The sequence below is a fragment of the Chlamydotis macqueenii genome, chromosome Z (genome assembly GCF_036417535.1).
Source record: "Chlamydotis macqueenii isolate bChlMac1 chromosome Z, bChlMac1.mat, whole genome shotgun sequence".
NCBI classification, from domain to species: domain Eukaryota; kingdom Metazoa; phylum Chordata; class Aves; order Otidiformes; family Otididae; genus Chlamydotis; species Chlamydotis macqueenii.
In genome coordinates this window covers 75,009,102-75,030,640 of record NC_141593.1, presented here as the reverse complement: position 1 = coordinate 75,030,640, position 21,539 = coordinate 75,009,102, and the positions used below count along the sequence as shown (strand labels likewise).

Here is a 21,539-nt window from a genome sequence, read left to right as displayed (position 1 = left end):
ATCTGATTATGTCTGAAAATGTAAGCTATCCTAATAAAATTCTGGAAACAAAGAGGACAAAAGTATTAATCTCCATTTAATATAACACTTATAAAAGGTATGTAAGTGTTGATATAAAACAGCAGCATTTTATTTTGCATTTACATTACTTTGCTGCTGGAACACTGAACTTCTTGCCTCAACAACTTACTGGGAACACATTATTTTCCTTGCAGTCTAAAAATCAACTTACATTTCTGCTCTAGAAATGTGATTTTTCTCTACAAGCCAAACTAGACAGCTTACCTTTCCTCGGATGTCCAGTAGCACTGATTGCTTGTGTGTGATAGAGGCCATGCTTATTCTGCACACACACTAAGTGAGAATCTGCTTCAGTATTAAAACTTGCTCCAATACTAATTACATGTTCATTAGAAGAATTTATCACCTTCATCACCTGTCAATACAAAATTTGTCATTAAACTGACAAATCTCACTATGTATTACTTATTCTAAATACAAGACATTAGAAAAACCCAGGTCTCGAAACAAATACCAGGAGTTATCCACTTAATGTCAATTCCAGAGAGTTTGAACACCACAATATTCCAGGTCTAACTGGAGGAACACTAAGCATGATCAAAAATACTACTTAAGTAGAGAGGGATGAATGAATTTGAGTCCTCTGGACAATGGAGAATACCAGAGCTATAGGGGTTTTGTTGGTCTTAAGGCTAAAATATGCATTAAACCTTGCGAAGTTTACCATTCAGGGTTTTTTTTTTTTTTGTTAAAGCTGAAGGAAATAAATTACAATAGCAAGAAAGATGAATTTTTTTTGTTTGGTTTTGGTTTTTTTTTTTTTTTTTTTTTATTTTTTTTTATTTTTAACCAAACCACCACCATCAGTAAAAATGTAAGAAATAATCCTTGAAAATACACGCTAAAAGATTTTGAAGAAACTGCTGATTTTTCAGCATTTAACAGTTATTCTAAAGCTTGACTTTTCACTTATCATTATCTATCTTCCAATATACCCAGAAAGAAGAAAATGGGTGTTTGGGTAATTTAATGCCTTCCCAATCACATGCTCATATCAATTTAAAGTTCAAAAAGTCTACTGCAGAGCAAGTAGCAAAGTAATCTAGAAAGCTCCTATCAAGTGGAGAACTCATTTGCAGAGCTGCCTGGGAAAGTGATTACAGAGCAAATACATTATATATTGTATATACATTATATACATTATAATCTCAAAAAAAAAAAAAAAGGGTGGGGGGGAGAGGGAGATGTGACTAGTATTATATGAAAAATAAAAACTAAAGCAGTTTGGATTAGAAAGCTAGTTGAGATGGTTTTACTCACCTCGTTATACTTCCTTACAGGTATTTTAATACAGCTTCTACCCATTTCCACATGAACAAACAGGTTGTCTATGGTATGCAAAGTATATTGATAATTTCTAAGGTCCTGCAAGAGAAAATTTTTATGGTAGTAGAAAATGAAGTATCATTTTAATATTATGTATATAATGTATCATATATATAATTTTACAAAAATATTAAAATACGTAATAGAAAAATATCACCTAAAGTACTTTACATACATATTTAACACTTCTAAAGAGTAATGATGTTAAGGATGGCTAAAGAGTTAGTGGTATTTTTTTTCCTATGGTGATGTATGTGAAAGGTACCTTAGTGAATATATAAACAAGTTTAACACACTGAAAAGGTAGCTCTAACTATTTACCAGTGGGTTATTTAGACTACAACTACTTTATGCACATTAGGATCTTACAGTTTTAAGTAACAAAATAGGTCAATGCCCTCCCTCTCTGACAGAAAAACAAAGCATGGAAGCCACCACCTACATTAGTTTGTTTCCAGGCTCACATCCTGTCCCCTACACCTCTGAGTTCCGGCTTGAATACAGTACTGTTTCTTGTACCTTTCTCTGACAGAAGTTACTGTCCATCACCACAGCCACTTCTGCAAGATTGCTCTATTCTGTTTTATTCCAGAAGAACAACATCAGGTGTAATATGGTCTCATTTGCCTTTACTAACTGAGCTGAAGAAAGGTTAGAGAAGGCTCTTGTCACTAGCTGAGCCAAGTAATCAGTATCTGCCTCAGTCAGCACAGCTGTAGCAAGAAGGGTATTTATGAACACACATCTCACTGCATGGCAAGTTTTAATTGAGCTGGCATTGTTTTAGCGATATTAAGGATATACATCACAGATGCCCTTGCCTTCATCATGTACCAGTACTTCAGTCACTTGTGTAGTACTAGATTTTATACAATCTTAACTAAGGATTTGCACCATGTGTATTTAAAAATGTAACACCAAGAGAACATACTACAATCAGCTTACAATGGTTAAAACACCTGTTGCATCAAGAGAGTCCTAGCAAGGAGCACATACTCCCTCTGCCTGCTTCAAGCTGACACTACAAATCACAGCTATGAAGGAATCTGAATAACCTTAATCCAGCCCAAAATAAACTCCATAGAAGCCCCGTTCATCAGCAGCACAACATTAAGATTCCTCAAAGTCTGAGCATGAAATTCCACATTTGTACGGGCTCTTCAATTAAAGTATAACATTTCTCTATTAAGAAAAAACACACTCTTTTTCAGATGGTGCAACTCCTCTGGCTGACTCTATGTAATGACACGGACATCAACAGGGGCCGACGACTGCAGCTTCATTTCAGCTGTAATGGTCTTTAGATTCTTGAGAGGATTTAGTGATCGCCTAAATCATACCTGTGATAACCTAAATAATATGTGCAATTCACTCCACAACCTTACAGCACTTTTTATCACAGCATTAAGGATAAGTTCTCTTTAAGTATTAGAAGGAGGTTACTGGTCAGGAATACATGATTACTGAGGTTTAAAGGAAATTATTTGAGTAACAGGGAAAAACTTCCTCAGGGAAGTGCATAAATTCCAGACTTACTCTGATGATTTTGCCAAAATCTAAAATTCTTGGTATAAGACAGTCAGACTGGTTAATCCTGGTATGGTCGTGTTTGTCTGACAAAGTAATTACTGTTACATTTACATGACAGCATCTGCCCGTCAACTCTTTTTCTTCAGATCCAAAAATTGTCAAATTTAATACTAGAATGCTTGCACCATACCGAATGCTTGGAAGAGGAAAAAGCAACTGAACAATGATTTTGCTCCAAGGTAAATATTAAGGTTTTTCTCGTTGATTTAAAGCCACTTCTTATCAGCAGAACTAATGCGTAATAACGTAATGTGAAAGATCGCTTTCCTAACTCACATATAAATACTTTTCAGCAAGACAGTTTCAAGTCAAGCATGAAAAACAAAATATCACCCTTTTGTCAAAAATAACTCAAGCTTTCAAGAATTAAGAGTTTTGAGGATATTTTGTATAACCTAAATTACAACTGGAAGGGAACAGAATGAAACATTTACTCACTACAAGCAGATTCATAATTGTGTGTCCAATCTCTCTGAAGAGTGGCTTTCGGTGCCTGAAACTTACCACAGGAGTTGGATATGCTAGGGTGGAGGAAAATTAAAAAAGGTTAGGTTTACCTATCACCAACTGTAAAACTTGTTAATCCAAGCATTTATTTTTACTTTCAGCTAAAGGCCATGTTTCTTCATCTCAGTGTCTGGCCAGCCAAAGGAACTAGAGGTCTTGCTCATGCTAGCTTTTATCTGTTCAAGGCAATGGGAATTCACATAAACATTTTCCTTTGGTGAGCCTGGGGCACAGTAAATGTAAATCTTGTTGGGGGATTTACAAAATGCTGACATTAGCCTGCAACAGACTGTGGATGGTAATTCCCACATGGAGGTTGTGTCACTACACGACCTGTGGTGGAGCACATTTACATGCTCTACATCCACCTCACTTTGAAAGAATGCCTCCTACATTTTTACAGCCCTAGAGGTTTCAAAGGCATTAATTAGCAAGTTATCCTTGTAAGTAACGAATACCTTCAGCCATTTCATGAAGCAGTAATATATTGCCAATATACTAAATTTCAGTAATTTCATTCAAAAACCTGATTTGCCAGAGTTGTAAATTGGGCTTATGAACTTCCCTTTGAACATTTCTCCTATGACAACAGAAGTCAGACATTTTGATAGTTTACTATGGTCAGTTTCAGTTTCTTAGCTTTCTTATCAGCTAAAAAGAGAAAGAAAAAAAAAAAAGAAGGAAGTCTAGCACACAATGTAAATTCCCAAGTGCCTCAACAGGTGGCTTCCCATGTATGAACTTCAGCCTTACACAAGTGTAACATAAAATATTAAAATACTCTAAATATTATTTAAAATATTTCGCTTCTCTAAAAGACCTCATATTTTCCAAAGGAAATTCTTCATTTACTGTTATTTAAAGTGCTAGAACTTACCCCCATATTCTGCTCCTAATCTTAACATTAAACGGATTGGAAAAACTTTTGCCCAGGGTATTTCCAGCTTATGGATGAGAATGCCACAAAGAAAAGGGTTATCTGGTAGAATTGGATCATCAAGTTTCTGAAAAGTTGGTGAAACAAACAGGAATCCTCCATGCTCTTTGTTACCAAGAAAGTTTTCAGTAAAAGTGATGTTTTCCATGTTTCTTATTGACCTTCCTGTAGAAAGAGGGACAGAGAGTCTTTACACATCTGGAGAAGGAATACGTTAGTGTCAAGAAAACTACGCCAGTCAGTGGTCTCCTACCAATTCCTAAGCCAAGCCGTATGGTATTAAATCTCATATCTTACTGAAAGTCTGACAGACATCTAAACCCACAGAATAAGTGCTCTGTATTTATGAACTAAATGAACTTGTACATGAAACTTGGTTTTCCCAAATACCAAAAACTCTATGAAGTGTACAATGTTCTAGCAAACAAGCATACACCAATAGATGAACTTCAATTAACAGCCTCAAATCTTTATATACATAAGAGCATTGTACTTCTACAAATGAAGTTCCGATGTCCTAAACCACAGACTCAAGGACTTATACCCAGAATCTCCAACATAGTATGACTGAATAACAATAAAAAAATGCAAATGGGAAATTTACAGAAGAGTATGAAACAAAGAAACTTTTTTTTTCTTTTTTTTTAATAGAATCATTAGATATCTACAAATACTTCAAGAAAAATTACGTATCAACTGCCAGCTTTAAAGATCAGCAAGAAGACATTATAAAGTAAGAAGTTAGACATTAAAATCACATACCTTTCATTGCATCCTTATAGATGTCAATGAATAATTTAAATATTTCACAAGGAAAAATCTCTTCATCTGGCAAACACTGCAACAGAATGAGAATTTCTGCCTGGCCCAAACCATGAAGTCCGTTTGTTGAGAAGTACCAGCACTTTTCTGAAGAATCTCCAATTCAAAAGATAGATACCACAGTAATGTTCTTTTACAGTCAGAAAAAGCAAGTCGGATTTACTAGAAAAGAAAACGTGTGCTACTTACAAGTTATCAGCTTGACATTCACAAGTAAGTTTGCATTTAGGATAAAAGTTAATGGATTAGGATCTCCTTCCACAAGAAGCAAGGTGACCTGTTGGTGAGATGGATGTTCTTCCACTAGAGGACCTAAATAAATTAACACCTGATTTAGTTCAACATGTAAGCCAACTACCTAAACCAAGAATTACAGGTTATAGCATACGAAAGAGTGTCCTATCTCCCATTCTCCTATCTTGAGAGTGGTAATTATTCTCAAACTTAGAATAGCTACAGATCAACAAATGAACAGCTTATCCTAAGATTCAAGGAACATATAAAAATGAAACAGCAACTTGCAACAAAAATGCAAAGTAGGGCTGCCCTTCATGTGGTTAAATACTAATTGTGTATGCTGTCCCCTCATCTATATACTGGTACTGCTAGTTACCATCAAAGAGCACAGTCACTAGTGTAGCGCATTTAAATGATGAAGTATTCTTTTCATAACATATTGATCTTGTCAGTAATACACATGCCATTATCCAAGAACCCAATGTGCAGCAAATAAATAAGATATTAGAATTGCATTAAAATACACATCATATATACACAGGTTCATATTTAGAAATCTTGCATCAGGTGATTAAATATTAACAATTTTCTCAGATTTTACCTTTTCCTTTTTCACCCACTGCAAGCAAAAGTGGTGGCAGTTTATCACCATCAGGAACAAGGCTGATCTCTTTACGAACAGAGCTTTCAACACCACATAGTGCTCTGAAACTTGAAGGACTAACAGCTATATCACTTGTAGTCTGATCAGCTGAACTGGAACTAGTCTTCTTGGCTTCTGCAGTAGGAGAACACTCTTTAGTTTCTGGAGTTACAGATTCATAACTATGTACCACCTCACTCTGGCCTGGAACAGCCTGCTGTACATCATCTGAAGAAACAGAAGGACATAATTCCTCCACTCTGGTAAAAATACCGATTTCTTCCTTGGGTGTTGGATTTACATCAGTTAATACGTCATCTTCCTTTGGGTTTGCAGCCTATGAAGAAGAAAAAAAAAACAACAAAAACTACACTCTTACAACACGCTACACTTTCATTGCCAACATTCTAGAAGCAAAAAGAGAAAAACCTATCGCAAATACCAAGAACACATTTTTACTTGTCCAGTAACAGAAATTCTTAAAGTGCTGCAGATTAGTCATTTTAGCATACAACAATCAGATGTAATACAATCAACAATAAACCAAGTACCCCTCCAGGATCTCTTTAGTATTACTGTTCCCTCACTCATAGCTACTGAAACATTGTCATCACTGTAATTTGCAATTGTTTGCATCAGCAGTTCAGTACCACAAGTGTGTTTCTATTTCTACAGTACGTACTAGTATTGAGTCTAGCATCTTATGGTCCAATTTATTTCTAGTGTGGAGTAAAATTTATGCTGCTCCCCCAGCAAAAAGGATATGACAAGCTACAAGCATAGACACATTAGGATATGAGTGGTCATAAAAAAATAAAACAGATTAAGAGGTGTGCTTTAATCTTTCCACTATGTTAGGCTTGCATCCTATCTTAATAGGGGAGACTTCACAACAACAACAACAACAAAATCTAATTCTATGCTTGCCCTGTAATAGTTCCTCTGGTATGCTAGGGTATGCCTGTGTTTAGACAAGACAGGACAGAAAAATAAATAAAAAAGACAACACCAACCAACCCCCCAAAAACCCACCCCACAAACACACAGAGAAAAACATTACTAAATTGGCCTCTAATTGACTTCTTCCTCAGTAATCTGCTTGCTGGTGTTTCCTATCACTTACACTTTCAACCTTCAAAGCATCCTGTGGCAGCAGTTCATGATTATGTATTACCTAGTAAAACATACCCTTTGCTTTAGACTGCACTATGGTGGTTTTGTCTGAGCTTCTAAAGCAGCATACAAGAACCATCAACTAACTGTCTATGCTCCTTCCTTGTTCAAATCAAGTAACATTTACTACTATCTGTTGTCCATTCACATGCTATACACCTGGTAACCGTTCAGATCCTCCATATACAAGTAATAATGATCTGGCCTAGTTGTTAGCTTTACTAATTTTTTACTAAATTTACTAAGATTTAAAAACTCTTGAATGCTGTTAGCTCATAGAATTTATGTTATCACTTGAGACAGTGCTTCAGAGCTGTGTTATACTATAAAAGGTCGCCAGTTGAGGAATCTCTCCAAATCTTTCCACAACAAGCTTACACCACTTCTTTGGACTTTTCTTGTCACGTGCAACTAGTTCAACACCATGAATATGATCTATTACTAAAAAACCATTCCCCCTCTCAGTTCAATATTAGTTCATATTAGAAGCAGTTAATAGATTTTGCTGGACTACATAACGTAGTATCCCAGGGCATTAAGCAACTTACAGTTGGTCTAATCCAACAGGCAAACTATTGCAAGCCACTGAAAAAATTCACAAACTTTTACTATAAGCATGTTGCTAATGACAAGTTTCAGAACTATGGCTGAGGTTACCATCATAGAAGTAGTTAATCAAAGGCTGTGTAGAGAAAAACTTGTTTTGGAAAATTTTCCACTGTATTATTTTTAAAGTTCACATCCACCCCCCAAAAAACATGGTTTCCTTTGAAGTATGGTCTACAGGATATTTCAATCCAAGGACTTTACAGCCATCTCCCAAAAAAATAATCAAATATTGCCTCAGATTCCAAAAGCCATGGGGCAAAATTCCTGTTATGGTATGTAAGGGAAGCAAGCAAAAGTATTTTAAGATGCAACTCATGTCTACATACACTTCTTAATTCATACCATATACATCTCTGGCAAGTCAGGGTTTACTGGACTCAAGTCCTGTGACGACCTTTTTCCTCCAGATGAAAGTTTTGTTGTGTCTGCCACTTCGCCATTTGGCAAAATACCGTCTGCAAACCACACTCTCCTCTGTTCTTTGGGGCACAGCCCTAGAATAGGTTAAGAAAACAACATTGACTTCACATAATTGTAATGTTCTAATAGCTGAAAGGGCCAAAAATTAATTCTCTTCTCCCTCCAAATATATAGAGAATCTGTTTACTGGAACAAAGCACAGCTTGACACTAGCTAGTCTCCAGGCAGGCAAATGCATGCAAAAAAACAAAAACAAAAAACCCCAACCAACCAAAAAACACACCTGCAGAGGAAGCTGCCATGCTACAGTTAAATTTATCAATTCCTATATAAGGAAGGCTACTTCCTCAGTCATCCCTCTGCAGTAAGGTAAGAATGAAATTCATACCAAAACTAAAAGTTGAAATACACTCTAAAAAGTTAGCTTATCACTTTGTTCAAAAATTTATTTTAATTGAAGGTCAGATGTTTAATAAAAGCAGAACAGAGACACTACTTAGCCACTAATAATTTGTATTTCCAGAAAACTAATTCCTACTGCTGCTAGCAGCTTCTCCCTAAACAACTACTTTTTGCTTTTACTGTAAGACTGGCAGTCGCAACATGAGCCAGAGATCTTTTAAGTTATACAAAACCAATTAAAGTAATACTTGAACAGAAAAAAAAAATTACAATAGAAACAGAGAGAACAATTAAAAAAAAAAATCAGTCATCCACATTTCATATGGAGACTTACGACAGACTTGGTCAAGCTTATATATGGCATCAAATCTGGTAACTAAAAGTAACTTTCCAGCATCCCAGTTCACAGAATTTCTATTTCCCACACACAAAAAAAAAAATCAGTATACCAAGTACCATGATACAAACAACAACTCTTTCCAAAGAGATCCTGAAAGCATTAGATATATTATACTATCTTTAGCATACCTTCAACACCAGGTTGTTTAAGTACTGAGATAGGTAATAATGCAGAAGGTGAAGAAGAGCTAGCACTACCAGATATCTGGGCTTCCTCCAAAGGTGGAACAGTAGCAGAATACTCAGAGGAGATACTGGAATTGGGGACAGGACCAGTTGGACTCATCATCCTTTCAAATGCCTGTGCTAAAAAAGTGTAGTTAGTTTTTAAGATCTCACAATTGATTAAATTTCATTTGCAGTGTAATATTATGGGCAGGTTTTTTTTTTTGCAAGAGCAGCTCACACAATTAGTGAGCTAGTTACAAGAAAATTAACTGAAGCTACTATACAGAAGAAAATTTAGATTTCTTGATTTTCTACCTGCACATTTGCATAATTAACTTCTAACACAGAAACAGACCTCCTTGTACATCTTGCTACTGTTGCAGTGACTACATTGACCCATATAATTGCTGCACCTTGATGCAAATACATGGATCATATTTATAAAGTCAGATTCCACTGAGGTGCATATAAAAATCTGGTATGTTTTCAACTTGTTATTTAAATATTAGTAATCAGGACCTCAGTTTTCTGCTGATGTTTCCATAAGCATCCATGCTTAGCATTCAGTTAATGAAATGTTATCTTAAGATTCAATTAGTGTAGTCCTGTTAAGTGACTTGTAAAAATATCAGGATAGAAAGCTACATAAAATGGGCAAATAACATGTCAGAACAAGTTGGAGTACAGCCTTTAAACACGTAGAATGCTACTGTGGAGGGATGATCACTTTTGCTAGACTCCTGCCACACATGACCCAATAGCATAACTTTATATTTAGTCCTATCGAGTTCAAGCCTACTTTTTTAAAAAATAAAAAATAACCAGCTTGTTACTCAGAGTTTAAAATAAGAACTGAAATCAAACTAAGAGGTACAATTATTATCTTCCTCCCTCCATCTCAGAAATAGGAAAACATACACCAATTAGTGAAGCTCCCCAGAAAGAGCAAAGGTTAAAGACGTGCTAGCTTGTACCTATTCTTCAATGATTACTGCAATTACTAACAACAAAAAAAATTACCTTTATTAATATCATCATAACAGCCAGTACAGACTCTTGCTTCCTTCTCCATGTATTGCAGTTTGCATTTCCGTTTGCAACAGCCACCACAAAAAACCTGAACCAGAAAAAGACTGAATTAAATATTATAGACAAAATCCCAGTACTTCCTGAATTAAGTTCCTATTATTATTTACTCCTTTTACTAAGCCAGCTTGCATTATATAAAGCATGTATACACATTTTTGGAAGTAAAGAAGGAGAAAAGGAGCTTTTAGCATATATATCTTACAATATATTTCTGTTTGACGAGAAGGCAAAGTAATTAGACTAAATCCATTTCTATTAAAAAGGGTTTTAGTGCATCCAAATCTGGGTCCCCTGCACAAGACAGACATTGACCTGTTGGAGGGAGTCAAGAGGAGGGCCATGAAAATGATCAGAGGGCTGGAGCACCTCTCCTATGAGGACAGGCTGAGAGAGTTGGGGCTGTTCAGCCTGGAGGCTACGGGGAGACTTTACAGTGGTCTTCAAGTACTTAAAAGGGGTTTGTAAGACAGATGGAGAGAGATTTTTCTTACACACAGTGGATTAAGGGGGGAAAAAAAAACCAAATAGTATTGACCAAGGAAAAAAAAAAGTTATTACAATTTAACTTCTTTAAGTAAGAAGTCACTGTACAAACATTAATGCTTGACCAGTGCAACATGAGTTCAAAAAAAAAAACCAAACTATTGCAATTGCTTCTGCTTTAGCATCAGAGGTAATTTACCTCAACTGAAAATGCACATGCTCAGTAAAGATGTTAAGAATGTAACTGGTGAAGATTAACTGCTAATCAGTTACAATCCACCTTAGGGCTTCAAATGCTAAGCAGTAATTGCTAATCCTTTGCAATTGGTGTTCTCCTCTCACACTTGGTGCCACTGGGACCCACAAAGGAGGAGCCTGCTTAATCCTAATGCATAGGAGACAAGATGTGAAGACAATCTAACAGACAGGTAATGTAACGCGGGAAAGGCGATGAAGATGAGGCCGCAAAGAAATCTATTCTGGTTGAGCTAGGAAGCATACCACAATAAGAGACAAACAAGTAAAGCAACTGAGAAACCGTCTGGGCTCACAAGTGCTGCAGATGGGAGAGAAAGCAGGGGCCACTTAACTCACACTTCCCTCTAGCACAGATGTTAGAATTCACACGTGTTGTAATTTTCACTGATCAAAACAACTGTAGGACCACATGAAAACTATACAATTTCTTCCAGAATAGTCCATGGAGGACAACTGTGAATTCCCACCAGTTTCTCTGTATGTCCCAGTGGTTGAAAACACAACAACCCACAAAATGTCCACAAGGAATGTTTTGTTCATGTTTTTGCCTTTTTTTTTTAAAAAGACAAAAACTTATTATTAAAAAGACAAACAGTCTTACAAGGCAGAAAAGTTAAGCTGTTGCACATTCAGAAGAGCTAGCTGCATAGCTATACAGCATTCCAGTATCCATAACGTTTGATAATCTGTACTGCCTTCACTCATTCTCCCAATCAACATGCATTGTGACACTCCGTCTAATTACACCATTTTTCTGCCAAAACCCCTCTGTTAACACACAAGATTAGTAGCACTGACAGCTGATGGTTGTAAACAGGACTGTGCCTTGTCCCATGTCTAGACAAGGCACAAGAAACTTAACAGTGAATGTAAACAGGAACTTGAAGTCAGCCAGTCTTATGACTACACAAAACACTTTGAAGAACTGTGTTTTAAATTGTTACAAAACTTCAACAGGATATTCTGCCAAGTGACTAAGTTCAATGACTTCTACGTTATCACCATGAGTTCTTCATTTTCTTGGTGCCCAAATTCAGACCTACATTTTAGTTCACACTTACTACAACTGAAGTAAGCAGGTACAATGCTTTGAACATACAGTGCTAGAAGAGGCGGGGGGGGAATTATCAAGCCTCTTCAGATGCTTCTCAGCACTGGGGATGCAAAAAGTTAGTAAGTACTGACATTAGTATTTTCTACATCTCCTCATCCAAAAAGCTTACAGAGAACACTGAAAAATAAGTTCATTAGTATTGTCAGTATTTCTATTTATGCAGTAGTAGAAGTTGAAGACACAGTAGCTTACAAGGGAATTCTGAATGAAGAATAAACTTTGACATTATTCACTCACTGCTGAAGACCACAGGCTGTAAAAAGTTCTACAGATTACTTGCTCAGTTGGCAAGTAGCCTTCACTCCAGAAGAGTAGCATACTTTTCCCCTGAGATTACCCCCCTGGAAAATTATACATTTAAACACACAGGAGGACAGATTTAGGCTATAAATCCTTTGCATCTGTACTGCTGTTACAGCTCCTGAATCTGGAAGGATTACATTTTTTCATGGGCAGTGTTTTACAGCTAGCATAACCACTTACCTGAATTCCAGTCACCATAATCTCATTTTTTTTTAAGTTTAACTTAAAAATTGACCAAAAAGTCGACTCACTATGACTGCTATGAAGTAGTCCACTGTCTAATCTTCCTTGTTCTATACAAAGCATGTTATTTTATCTTCCATTGCTGGCTAGACTAAGAACATTCTCCCTACTTCCCTTCAATTATTTTCACAAAAAAATTCATACTTTCCTTAATTAGTATCAGTCTTTTCCAACAGTCTGAGTTTCTACGAAGGAAAAATAAATATTTTTTTTAAATAAAATGCTCTGAACCTAGAAAAATTCTGTCAATATTCTTTCCCTTCTGTATTTTTGTTATCACTAAAACAGAATTAATTTGCTTTCAGTAACATGGGATCCCTCTCCAATAACTTACCTTTCCGCATGCACGACAGTGGTGTCGTCTCTTTGTAAATGTGAACTTGGCTTGGCAATTCATGCAGTTGGGTGCCTCTGAATCAGGTACCCACAATGGTTGTTTCCGTGAGACAGCTGCAGGTATTTTAAGTGATTCTACTACATTTCCAGATGTTTGACCTCCCCTAGCTTCAGAGCCGCTGCCCCCAGAGTGCACAAGTTCAGAATTTTTACCAACATTTACACTGATGCCTGAGAGGGAAGCTTCTGCAGTAATAGAACTGGCTTCCTGCTTTTCTGTCTCAAGTACATCCATTGTATTCAGTTGTTTCTGACAAACAGCTCCTTGGGAAAGGCCAAGCAATTGCTTTGATCTTGCACCTTCAGTAAAAACATTGGAAACTAGTGCTTCACTACCACTCTCAGTCAGCTCCTGAATATGAGACACATTCTCTTCCACTGCAGATTCTGATTCATTGGCAGTAAGATATACTTTAAGATTACTATTAATGCTAGTTATCTCCTCTGGGTTTGCTTGCATATATTCTTCAGTGGTCTCTGTGAAATCTAAGTTGTTCACATGTGTTAAATTCCCTTCATTTGCATCAGCTTCCATTAAATTACTGTCATTGTCTGAAGACTTCGACACATTGGACTGAAGACTTTGTCCATACAAGAAATCATCAAGCTCAGCATCACTTATTAGAATATCACTTCTAATAACATCCTCCTCAACAATAAAGTCAGCCATAACTGGGCTCATACTTTCATTGTAATAAGAGTCTATATCAACACCATATGGCTCAGCTTCATATTCAAGAAAAGCAGAAGCAAAAGCTTTTATTTGCTGAGAATCACTGTTGTCAATCACATTGTCAGTATCATACTTCTCTCCATCTGTACTTTGTTCCACAATACTTTTATTGATTTTAGCTATATAACCTTCCTGTTCATGCAAGTCAGTGTTTTCACAAGATTCCCTACCAGAGAGATCAGTTTTAGACTTTCCAGCATGAGCAGTTAAAATATCACTAATAACCTCTGCCATTTCACTTTGAGGTAGAGGATTAACTTTTTCTTCTGTTGCAGCTAATGAACCACATATAGATACAGGAAGTGGAAGACAAGACAGTGAGGTCTGGACATCCTCAATTGAAATACATGAAGCCGAAACACTGTTTAGTATTTCATTGCTATTAAGTTCTTCACTACCTACATTTTCTGCTATTTTCTTTTCCAATTCTACTTTAGCTCCTGTTTGACATGAGGAGCCTGGTAAAACACATTTCCCAGGTAATGTTGCATGGCTTTTGTGCAACGGAGGCCTCTTTGGCAGATCTGAAGGCATGGATTCAACGTCACTCTCATCTTTGGAGTCTATCTTTTCTGTGGCATTTCCTCCATACATCTCTTCGCTTATAGTGGAGCATGCACTTTGATCTCGTGGTTCACAAGGTAATTTTTCATATGTTTTCTCATCTTCAGGACTGTATGCATTTGAATCCTTTGATGTTGCAGGGACACATACAGTATTAAGGTGAGCAGTTTGTTCAAGCTGATCAAATACTTCACTGCACTTTAAAGATTCTGTCCTGTGTTGATCATCACATGTATCCGAGATCTTTGCTGTAGCATAACTATCTGACTTTAAAGCTAAATGATTAATTTCCTCTGTTTTAAGATGTCCTAAATCTTGTAGCATTGAGTCCCCATCACTCTGCTCTGTACTTGAAACACCACTGCAACCTGCTGATGACACAGAAGTAGGAACAGGTACGTCAGATATGCCAAAGCCAGTCAAACCTTCACTGTACCGCAAGTCATCTGGCTGCAACTTTTTAGTATCTTCAGGAGTAGCCACGGAATGGATTAAGTTACCTGTGTCATTAACAAGATCACACACAGGTATACTACATCTTCCCAGGCTTGAAGCCTGAATTTCATTTAAGGGACCACTGTCCACAGTAGACAAAAGGTCAGGTCCAGCAATACTCTTCTCATTTTGTGGTGAAAAACTCAGAAGTGCTTCACTTGTTCCAGTGTGGCTAGCTTGAGAGATCGCTTCTGCTGAAGTACAATTGTTAGCACCCTCTTGCAGTTTCGGTGTTGGGTGTATGTATTGTAAGCAATCCAGAACCGAAGAAAGGTGTTTTGAGTCATGTGGACTTTGAGGTGTTCTGTAGCAGTCATATTCATCTATTTTAAGCAAAAAGAGATCAAAAGCAAAGCTTATATAACTCTTCTGTTTCCACAGTGCACTCCCTCTAAATCCCATCCATTCATGAATACAAGCTTTTACTTAGCATATGTTACTTTTGAATTCCACAGTAACAGTCATTTGAACCATACTATTACACTGGAGAACAAGGCAGCGCAGGAACTAACCTGTATTCTGTTCAAATTCATCAAGTAGTTTGTCCAAGTCACAGACTGCAGCTTTAAAGTAACTGTCCATTCTAGTTACAGTTCTAGTAAAGCTTTATCCTTCTTAAACCTAAAAAGAAAAATACACTGTTTAGTTCATAGCATTTTGCTGTTTACAAAGTAAAAGTGTTATAATTAGAGGTCAACTTCTATGAGGGTTTTTTTTCTTTTTAGTAACACTTTCTTCTCTGTTTACGTAAACAAAATATAAGTACAAACAGGGCTGCAGACTGCCAGCCTCTCTGTACTCTGAATACGCTCTACAGCATACTCTGTACACTATGCACAACACACTCAAAAATTCACCTCAAATCAGGAAATTGAGGCTGTCTTACCAAAACCAAATGCATCTGAAAGTTACATACTATGGCATTATAACGTCAGGAAGTTTAAAGCCAGAAGGCGTACTATGATCTTCTAGTTTGACCCCCTATATATTTTACCCCACAAAGTTCACAGGCAAAAAAACAAAATAGGCCATCATTACCCTTGCAAAACAAGTTAACTGTCTAATGATGCCTGCATAATCCCAGACATTTTGTGCTTTAAACTGCAGCAGGAAGCACAGAAAGTATCCTTCTGTTGGCAGAAATACCAGAAAGAAAAACATCTCCTTCAGGAGTTCAAACCTGACAACCAGTTCAACACTGAGCATGTGAACATGAGACTTAAAGAAACAGATTCTCTTAGTTCCCAAGCTATCCAGCCAATTAACCTCAATTTACTTTCAGCTATGACCAGACGATGAGACTAAACACAGGCTAAAAGCTAAGATCTATCAGTGACTATAGAGGAGATCATCAGCGGAAGCACTGAGTATAAGACAATTGTCTTAAAGAGCTGCAACACATTTAAGCAGGTTGAGGTCAGTACTCCTCCCCAGTGATGATCAATGAGCTGCCTTTAAATCTTCCTCTTAAAACTTCCTCCAAGGCCAGGAAAAAAAAAAATCCACCATGGTAATGCAGCTTATCATCTCTATTCTACTCAAAACACAAAACCCATACAACTTCTGAGTCCCAAAGAAAACGATTTTTTAAAAAATATCTTTTTAGAGACCTACCAACTCATCAGAAAGTTATTTGTTAATCACATTCCTTATTGCAAAATAATTTCATTTCAGTTGTTTAATGAATACTTCCAGGCACTCAATGTTATGCCTTTTTGGTAACTCTGAAGTGCTTTCTAATTCCACATCTTTTTCATGTCTGAACACCCATGCTGTGCAATTACCTGTAACATATAATCAAGATGTTATTTACACTTCCCCAAAGTAAACTGAAGGGACTTCGATGCCTTTACTCTCATGTCTGGAAACTAGACCCGTGGAGGTCTGTCTAGTTTTCCCTTCTACTTTTATCAGCGCATTTACTCTCTGCACCAGCTGACTTCACCTCCTAAGCCATTCAGAGCACTTTGACCATCTCATACTGTCTCTTCTCAAAGCTTAGATCCCAAAAGAGTACTTAAAATCCTGCCATATCACTAACGTCACCCTGCAGCTACAGATCTAGATTCCATGCTTTACTTACTCCACTGAGGTGTAAGGTTTCCTTTCACCAAATGGTGCATTCACTTACTACCACATTAATGTGCATGTGACAAGAATATTTTTTAAAGCTAATATATAGTTAAAATAGAGACTGGCAAAGCATAAGAAAGGTGAAACAAATAGTATGCATCACAATGTAATGCAGCACTTTATTTTTTTGCTTATATATGGGCACAATCTGAATGTACTACTTATGAATAGCCATGGCCATGAATTAGTCACTCCAACCCTCTTCAGCAAGCTGCATTATCCATCAAGTCTCACACAGCTATCAAATGAGCAAACAGCAACAAGTACATACTTAACGCCATTTCTCTTACACTCATTTGAATACAGTTCTTGCCTGTAACAATCATCTCATTTCACCACCTCCTGGCAAGTGGGAGGTTACAACTTGAAACTGAAGTTATTTCAATTAAGAGCCTTACAAAGTTGACAGCTTTTGGTGATTCATTAAGAGACACTGAAGTACGGAACCTGTTTTTAAAGCATGTCTTTATGGACAGTGACAAAACTGACAGTCAAAAATTAGTCAAATAGATCATATAAACCAGGGAAAAAACTGAAAAAACTGAGGATCAAGGAATGTATAAAGCTGATTTTTACTCTCTGGAGGGATTTATTATACAACTTCAGCACTCCAGTACAACTTAAGTTACAACGATTATGCAGATTAACAGCTGTGACGAAAAGGGGTGGTGGTCACAGGCCCCTCACCATCCAACCACACATTCCTGTTGTGGTTTAGCCCAAGTCACCACACAGTTTCTCGCTCACCCTCTCCCTCCCCAGCGGGATGGGGGACAGAAATTGGGAAAGAAGGAAAACTTGTGGTTTGAGATAAAAACAGTTTAGTCAAATAGCAAAGAATAATAACAGAATATAAGGATATTAATATATACAAAATGAACAACGCATGGTTTCTCACTAGCCAATGTCCCAATGACCAATACAACCCGTCCTGAGCAGCCATCACACAAACAAAACAGACCAGCAAGCAAAGGAGCGAAACCGAGCCAGCAAGGTAGACAGAACGATGCCAGCAAGCAAGAGGTGGAAGACTGGATGCATGCCCCCCTCCCCACAAGAAACCCCCACTTACATATAGAGCATGACGTCTATGGCATGGAATACTCTCTTTGGCCAGTTTGGTCAATTATTCTGTCTGTCTTTCTCCCAGCTTCCTGCATCTGCATATTAGTGAGACTTGGAAAGCCAGACAGCATCCTTGGTCTCTTTAGCAAGGACTGGTATCATCAGGGTGTTTACCAACATTCTTCACAGAGAAAATAAAACACACCAGCTACTGAGGGGAAAATTAACTCCATCCCTGCCGAAACCAGGACACTTGTTTCTCCACCAAAACAGATCTCCAAAGTGGAACAAAAACTATGCTAGCAGCTTAGATAGGTTGCTAGGTGCTGGCAAGAATCTGTAAATTTGGTTGCTTCATTCTTAATTATCTACACCAAACACTGTTTACAGATTTACTACCCTGGAAGTTAAGCTCCCAATTGGAATCAGGATTCCAACTGTTTTTTAAAACAGCAATAAATATTTTTTAACAAAAAAATCCAAATTGCTGATGAGGGAAAAAAGCATCTATCATCAAATTAGACTTAAAGATCTCCTCTGAAATAAATTTTGGTTTGGTATCTCAATGACATCAGAAGCTCATATTAAAAAATCTTTCAAATTTCAAAAAACATATTGAGAAGAGGCAAGTAATCATTTCAGCTATCTTTATCTAAAAAGACTCGAAGAGTATCCATTATTTTGCACTCTTAAGTGGCACAAGACATTCTGAATTAGGCATATATGTGTTATTACATTATAATGTAAATAGGTAGATGGGAAAGGTGCATGTACACTATACGCTGTTGACAAACTGAACTCTCTGAAGAAGGAAAGATCTCAATGCAAAGAACTGTAGAACTGAAGTCATACACAAATATTTATATCTATTTAATAGATCAAATCATTTCTACAGAGAGCTTAGAAAGCTACCATAATACCTCAGTCTACTGAGCCAATAATGTTGCTACATTTAGTTGAATCTATACAGTTTTGAAATAAAACGGTTTCATTTGAGTTAGTAAAGCATTCTGAACAACCAACAATTTTGAATAACTAGCATATTATTCCTGTAATTCTACTACTCTTTCTTCAAGTGTTTCACAGGTTTTCAGCTTTTCTAAAACAGAAAAAAAAAACCAAACAAACCAAGCAAACAAACAAACAAACAAAAAAACCCAACAAAACCAAAGCCCTCCAAAACCTTCAAACCAGGGTAGACAAGCAGTAACCCCTTACCTTATCTCTCACCCACCTCTCTGTCCTGAATCCATGTATCTGCATCAAAGAATTTTAAAAGCCTTCTGGTTTCTTATTTTTCAAATCACCTTTCAGCAACAAGTCTGAGTTTTATTTTTTGCTCCCTAGATTTGCCTACACTCAATCCTAATATTTACATTAAACAAGCAGTGGATTAGAAACTCCGCAAAAGCTCTAGCAACATGTTTTTATGAAATGGCTGCTTGTTTCCCTAAGCAAAAGAAGTCTGTAGGAACCATTTGTTTTAGCAAACTGCGTTTGTTCTAAACACATTATTTTAAGAATCATACTTCTAACAACCTAAGAGCAGTACTTTTTTTTTTAAGTAGGTAGAAGTTTTAGTAGAAGAAACACCCCACCATTCCCCCCACCCCCAATCTTACAAAAGCATTAAAAAAAATAATAAAAAGATTACTGAGATGGGAAAGGGAAATTATTGTTTTGTATGGACAAGGAAAGTGAGTGCATGCATAGGAGGAGTGCTGGCTGTAAAAGAGGAGACTACAGCTGCTTACGCACGCAGATCTTTTCACTGTGGGTTTTAAAGGAACTGTTCTGACAACAGCTCATCCCTTTACCGTTCCTTACATCATGCCAGTTTAACATTTGGTCAGTGATGTTTTGCATGAGCAAGAACTGATCTGGGTTAAACGGAGGTTTTCCTTAGTTATTTTCCATCCAGACAAGATCCTCACATAGACAAACAAAAAGCATGCCAGCACACCAAAAGGGCAATGCACGAGCACGAAGGGACCACTACCAGAAAGAAAAGCACAGGGAAGCATAATCAGCGTGTCTAGCAGATTCCTTCAGGACTTGTATCAATTCCCTCCTTGCTGCTGTCATCTCATGCATTTAAAGGCATGGACTTGCTGTTGACTAAACAGCATTAAGTGCTGTCTTCTGAACATGTTTTCTACAGCTCTGAATACACTCACTAGACCCTCTCCAAGTAGGTTCATAGATTAATGTTTTTTTTTAAATTAAACTACTACAACACAATGTTTGTAACTGTATCTGAGGCATTAAGTCTTTAACAGTGCAGTGTGACACACAACTTGAGGCTCTCACCAGCTCAATTTTTCTAATTTTTTTTCCCAAAGTAGAAAGCTTTAAGTCTTAAACAATGTTTTAAATCACTGTCAAAGACCATATGCTTTCATATTAAGATAGGTTAAATATTTATGTGCAAAGAGACTTGAAGATAAAGTAACAATCCTTCTCAAAAAGGGGGGACAAGAGGGGGAATCAAAGCATGAAATGACTAGAGTACAGCGATAACAGCTAGTATCTAATATTGTAAAACTCAGTTTAAAGAGCAAGATCCAAAAAAGCTTTAGTTCAGAAAGTCAGCTTTAGATCAGGGATTGCAGTTATGGTTAAATCAGGTAACTTAGTTCATAGTTTTTGAGATCTCTTTCCACAGATTACTGCGCTGAACTGAGCTAATTAGGTCTGTTATTTCCTTAAGACATCTGACTGTCTACTGTAGGAATAAACTACAAGCCCTCATGCCTACAGGAGTGCTGGGATGCTCTCACTTACTACTTCTGCAGCCAGAAAAACACCAAAAAGACAACAATGGATAGAAACAGGTCACATTCTGAACATTTTACACCATTACAGCTCATCAGTTCTCATCACACCATCTGTCCTTACATACATCTCACTTCCTTAACCAGCATCACTTGAAGATCAGAACACACTGATCACAAGGGCTTCCAAGTACATGGGGTGACAAAGATCCTTTTTTTTTTCCAGTTAGAAGGCAACTTTGTTTTGCCGATTGAGTATCCTTTGGCTTCAAGACAGAATAGAACTTTTTGTTGATATATTACAAAAAAGCACACTAAGAGTACCTGCTGTTTCTTTAGGTAAAGATTTAGTACATTTCTAAACAAGCTCACCTTAAGTCTCTTATCTTTCAAAGCTTTTACTTGTGACCTGATTTCAAGCATTCTTTATTATCTCACCCAGGTTTATTTAGTGGAAAACCAGTAACACTCAACTGCTACGCCAGGCAGTCGTCACCATGGTGAACCCAGGAAGCTAATACCTACAACAGCTGACACAGACAGGACTGAAGCGAGCTATTCTGTGCCAATCTCTG

The 21,539-nt window shown here is 37.0% G+C and overlaps 1 protein-coding gene across 6 annotated transcripts in view; it reads right to left on the bottom strand.

Annotated features, from left to right (window-relative positions):
* The window catches only part of ZFYVE16 (zinc finger FYVE-type containing 16), a 30,144-nt gene that overhangs the window by 5,710 nt on the left and 2,895 nt on the right, over positions 1-21,539 (bottom strand). For 5 of the 6 annotated variants that reach the window (XM_086769948.1, XM_086769953.1, XM_086769952.1 and 2 more), the window contains exons 2-13: positions 15,505-15,613; positions 13,139-15,315; positions 10,335-10,431; positions 9,276-9,452; positions 8,268-8,419; positions 6,102-6,480; positions 5,453-5,575; positions 5,204-5,359; positions 4,382-4,606; positions 3,436-3,518; positions 1,342-1,446; positions 286-436 (exon numbers count right to left, since the gene is read on the bottom strand). In XM_086769948.1, coding sequence (XP_086626074.1) covers positions 286-436; positions 1,342-1,446; positions 3,436-3,518; positions 4,382-4,606; positions 5,204-5,359; positions 5,453-5,575; positions 6,102-6,480; positions 8,268-8,419; positions 9,276-9,452; positions 10,335-10,431; positions 13,139-15,315; positions 15,505-15,574 — 3,895 coding nt within the window. In that variant the 5' untranslated portion in view covers positions 15,575-15,613. The remainder of the gene's footprint in view (positions 1-285; positions 437-1,341; positions 1,447-3,435; positions 3,519-4,381; positions 4,607-5,203; positions 5,360-5,452; positions 5,576-6,101; positions 6,481-8,267; positions 8,420-9,275; positions 9,453-10,334; positions 10,432-13,138; positions 15,316-15,504; positions 15,614-21,539) is intronic. The other variant, XM_086769951.1, reaches the window with a different exon arrangement.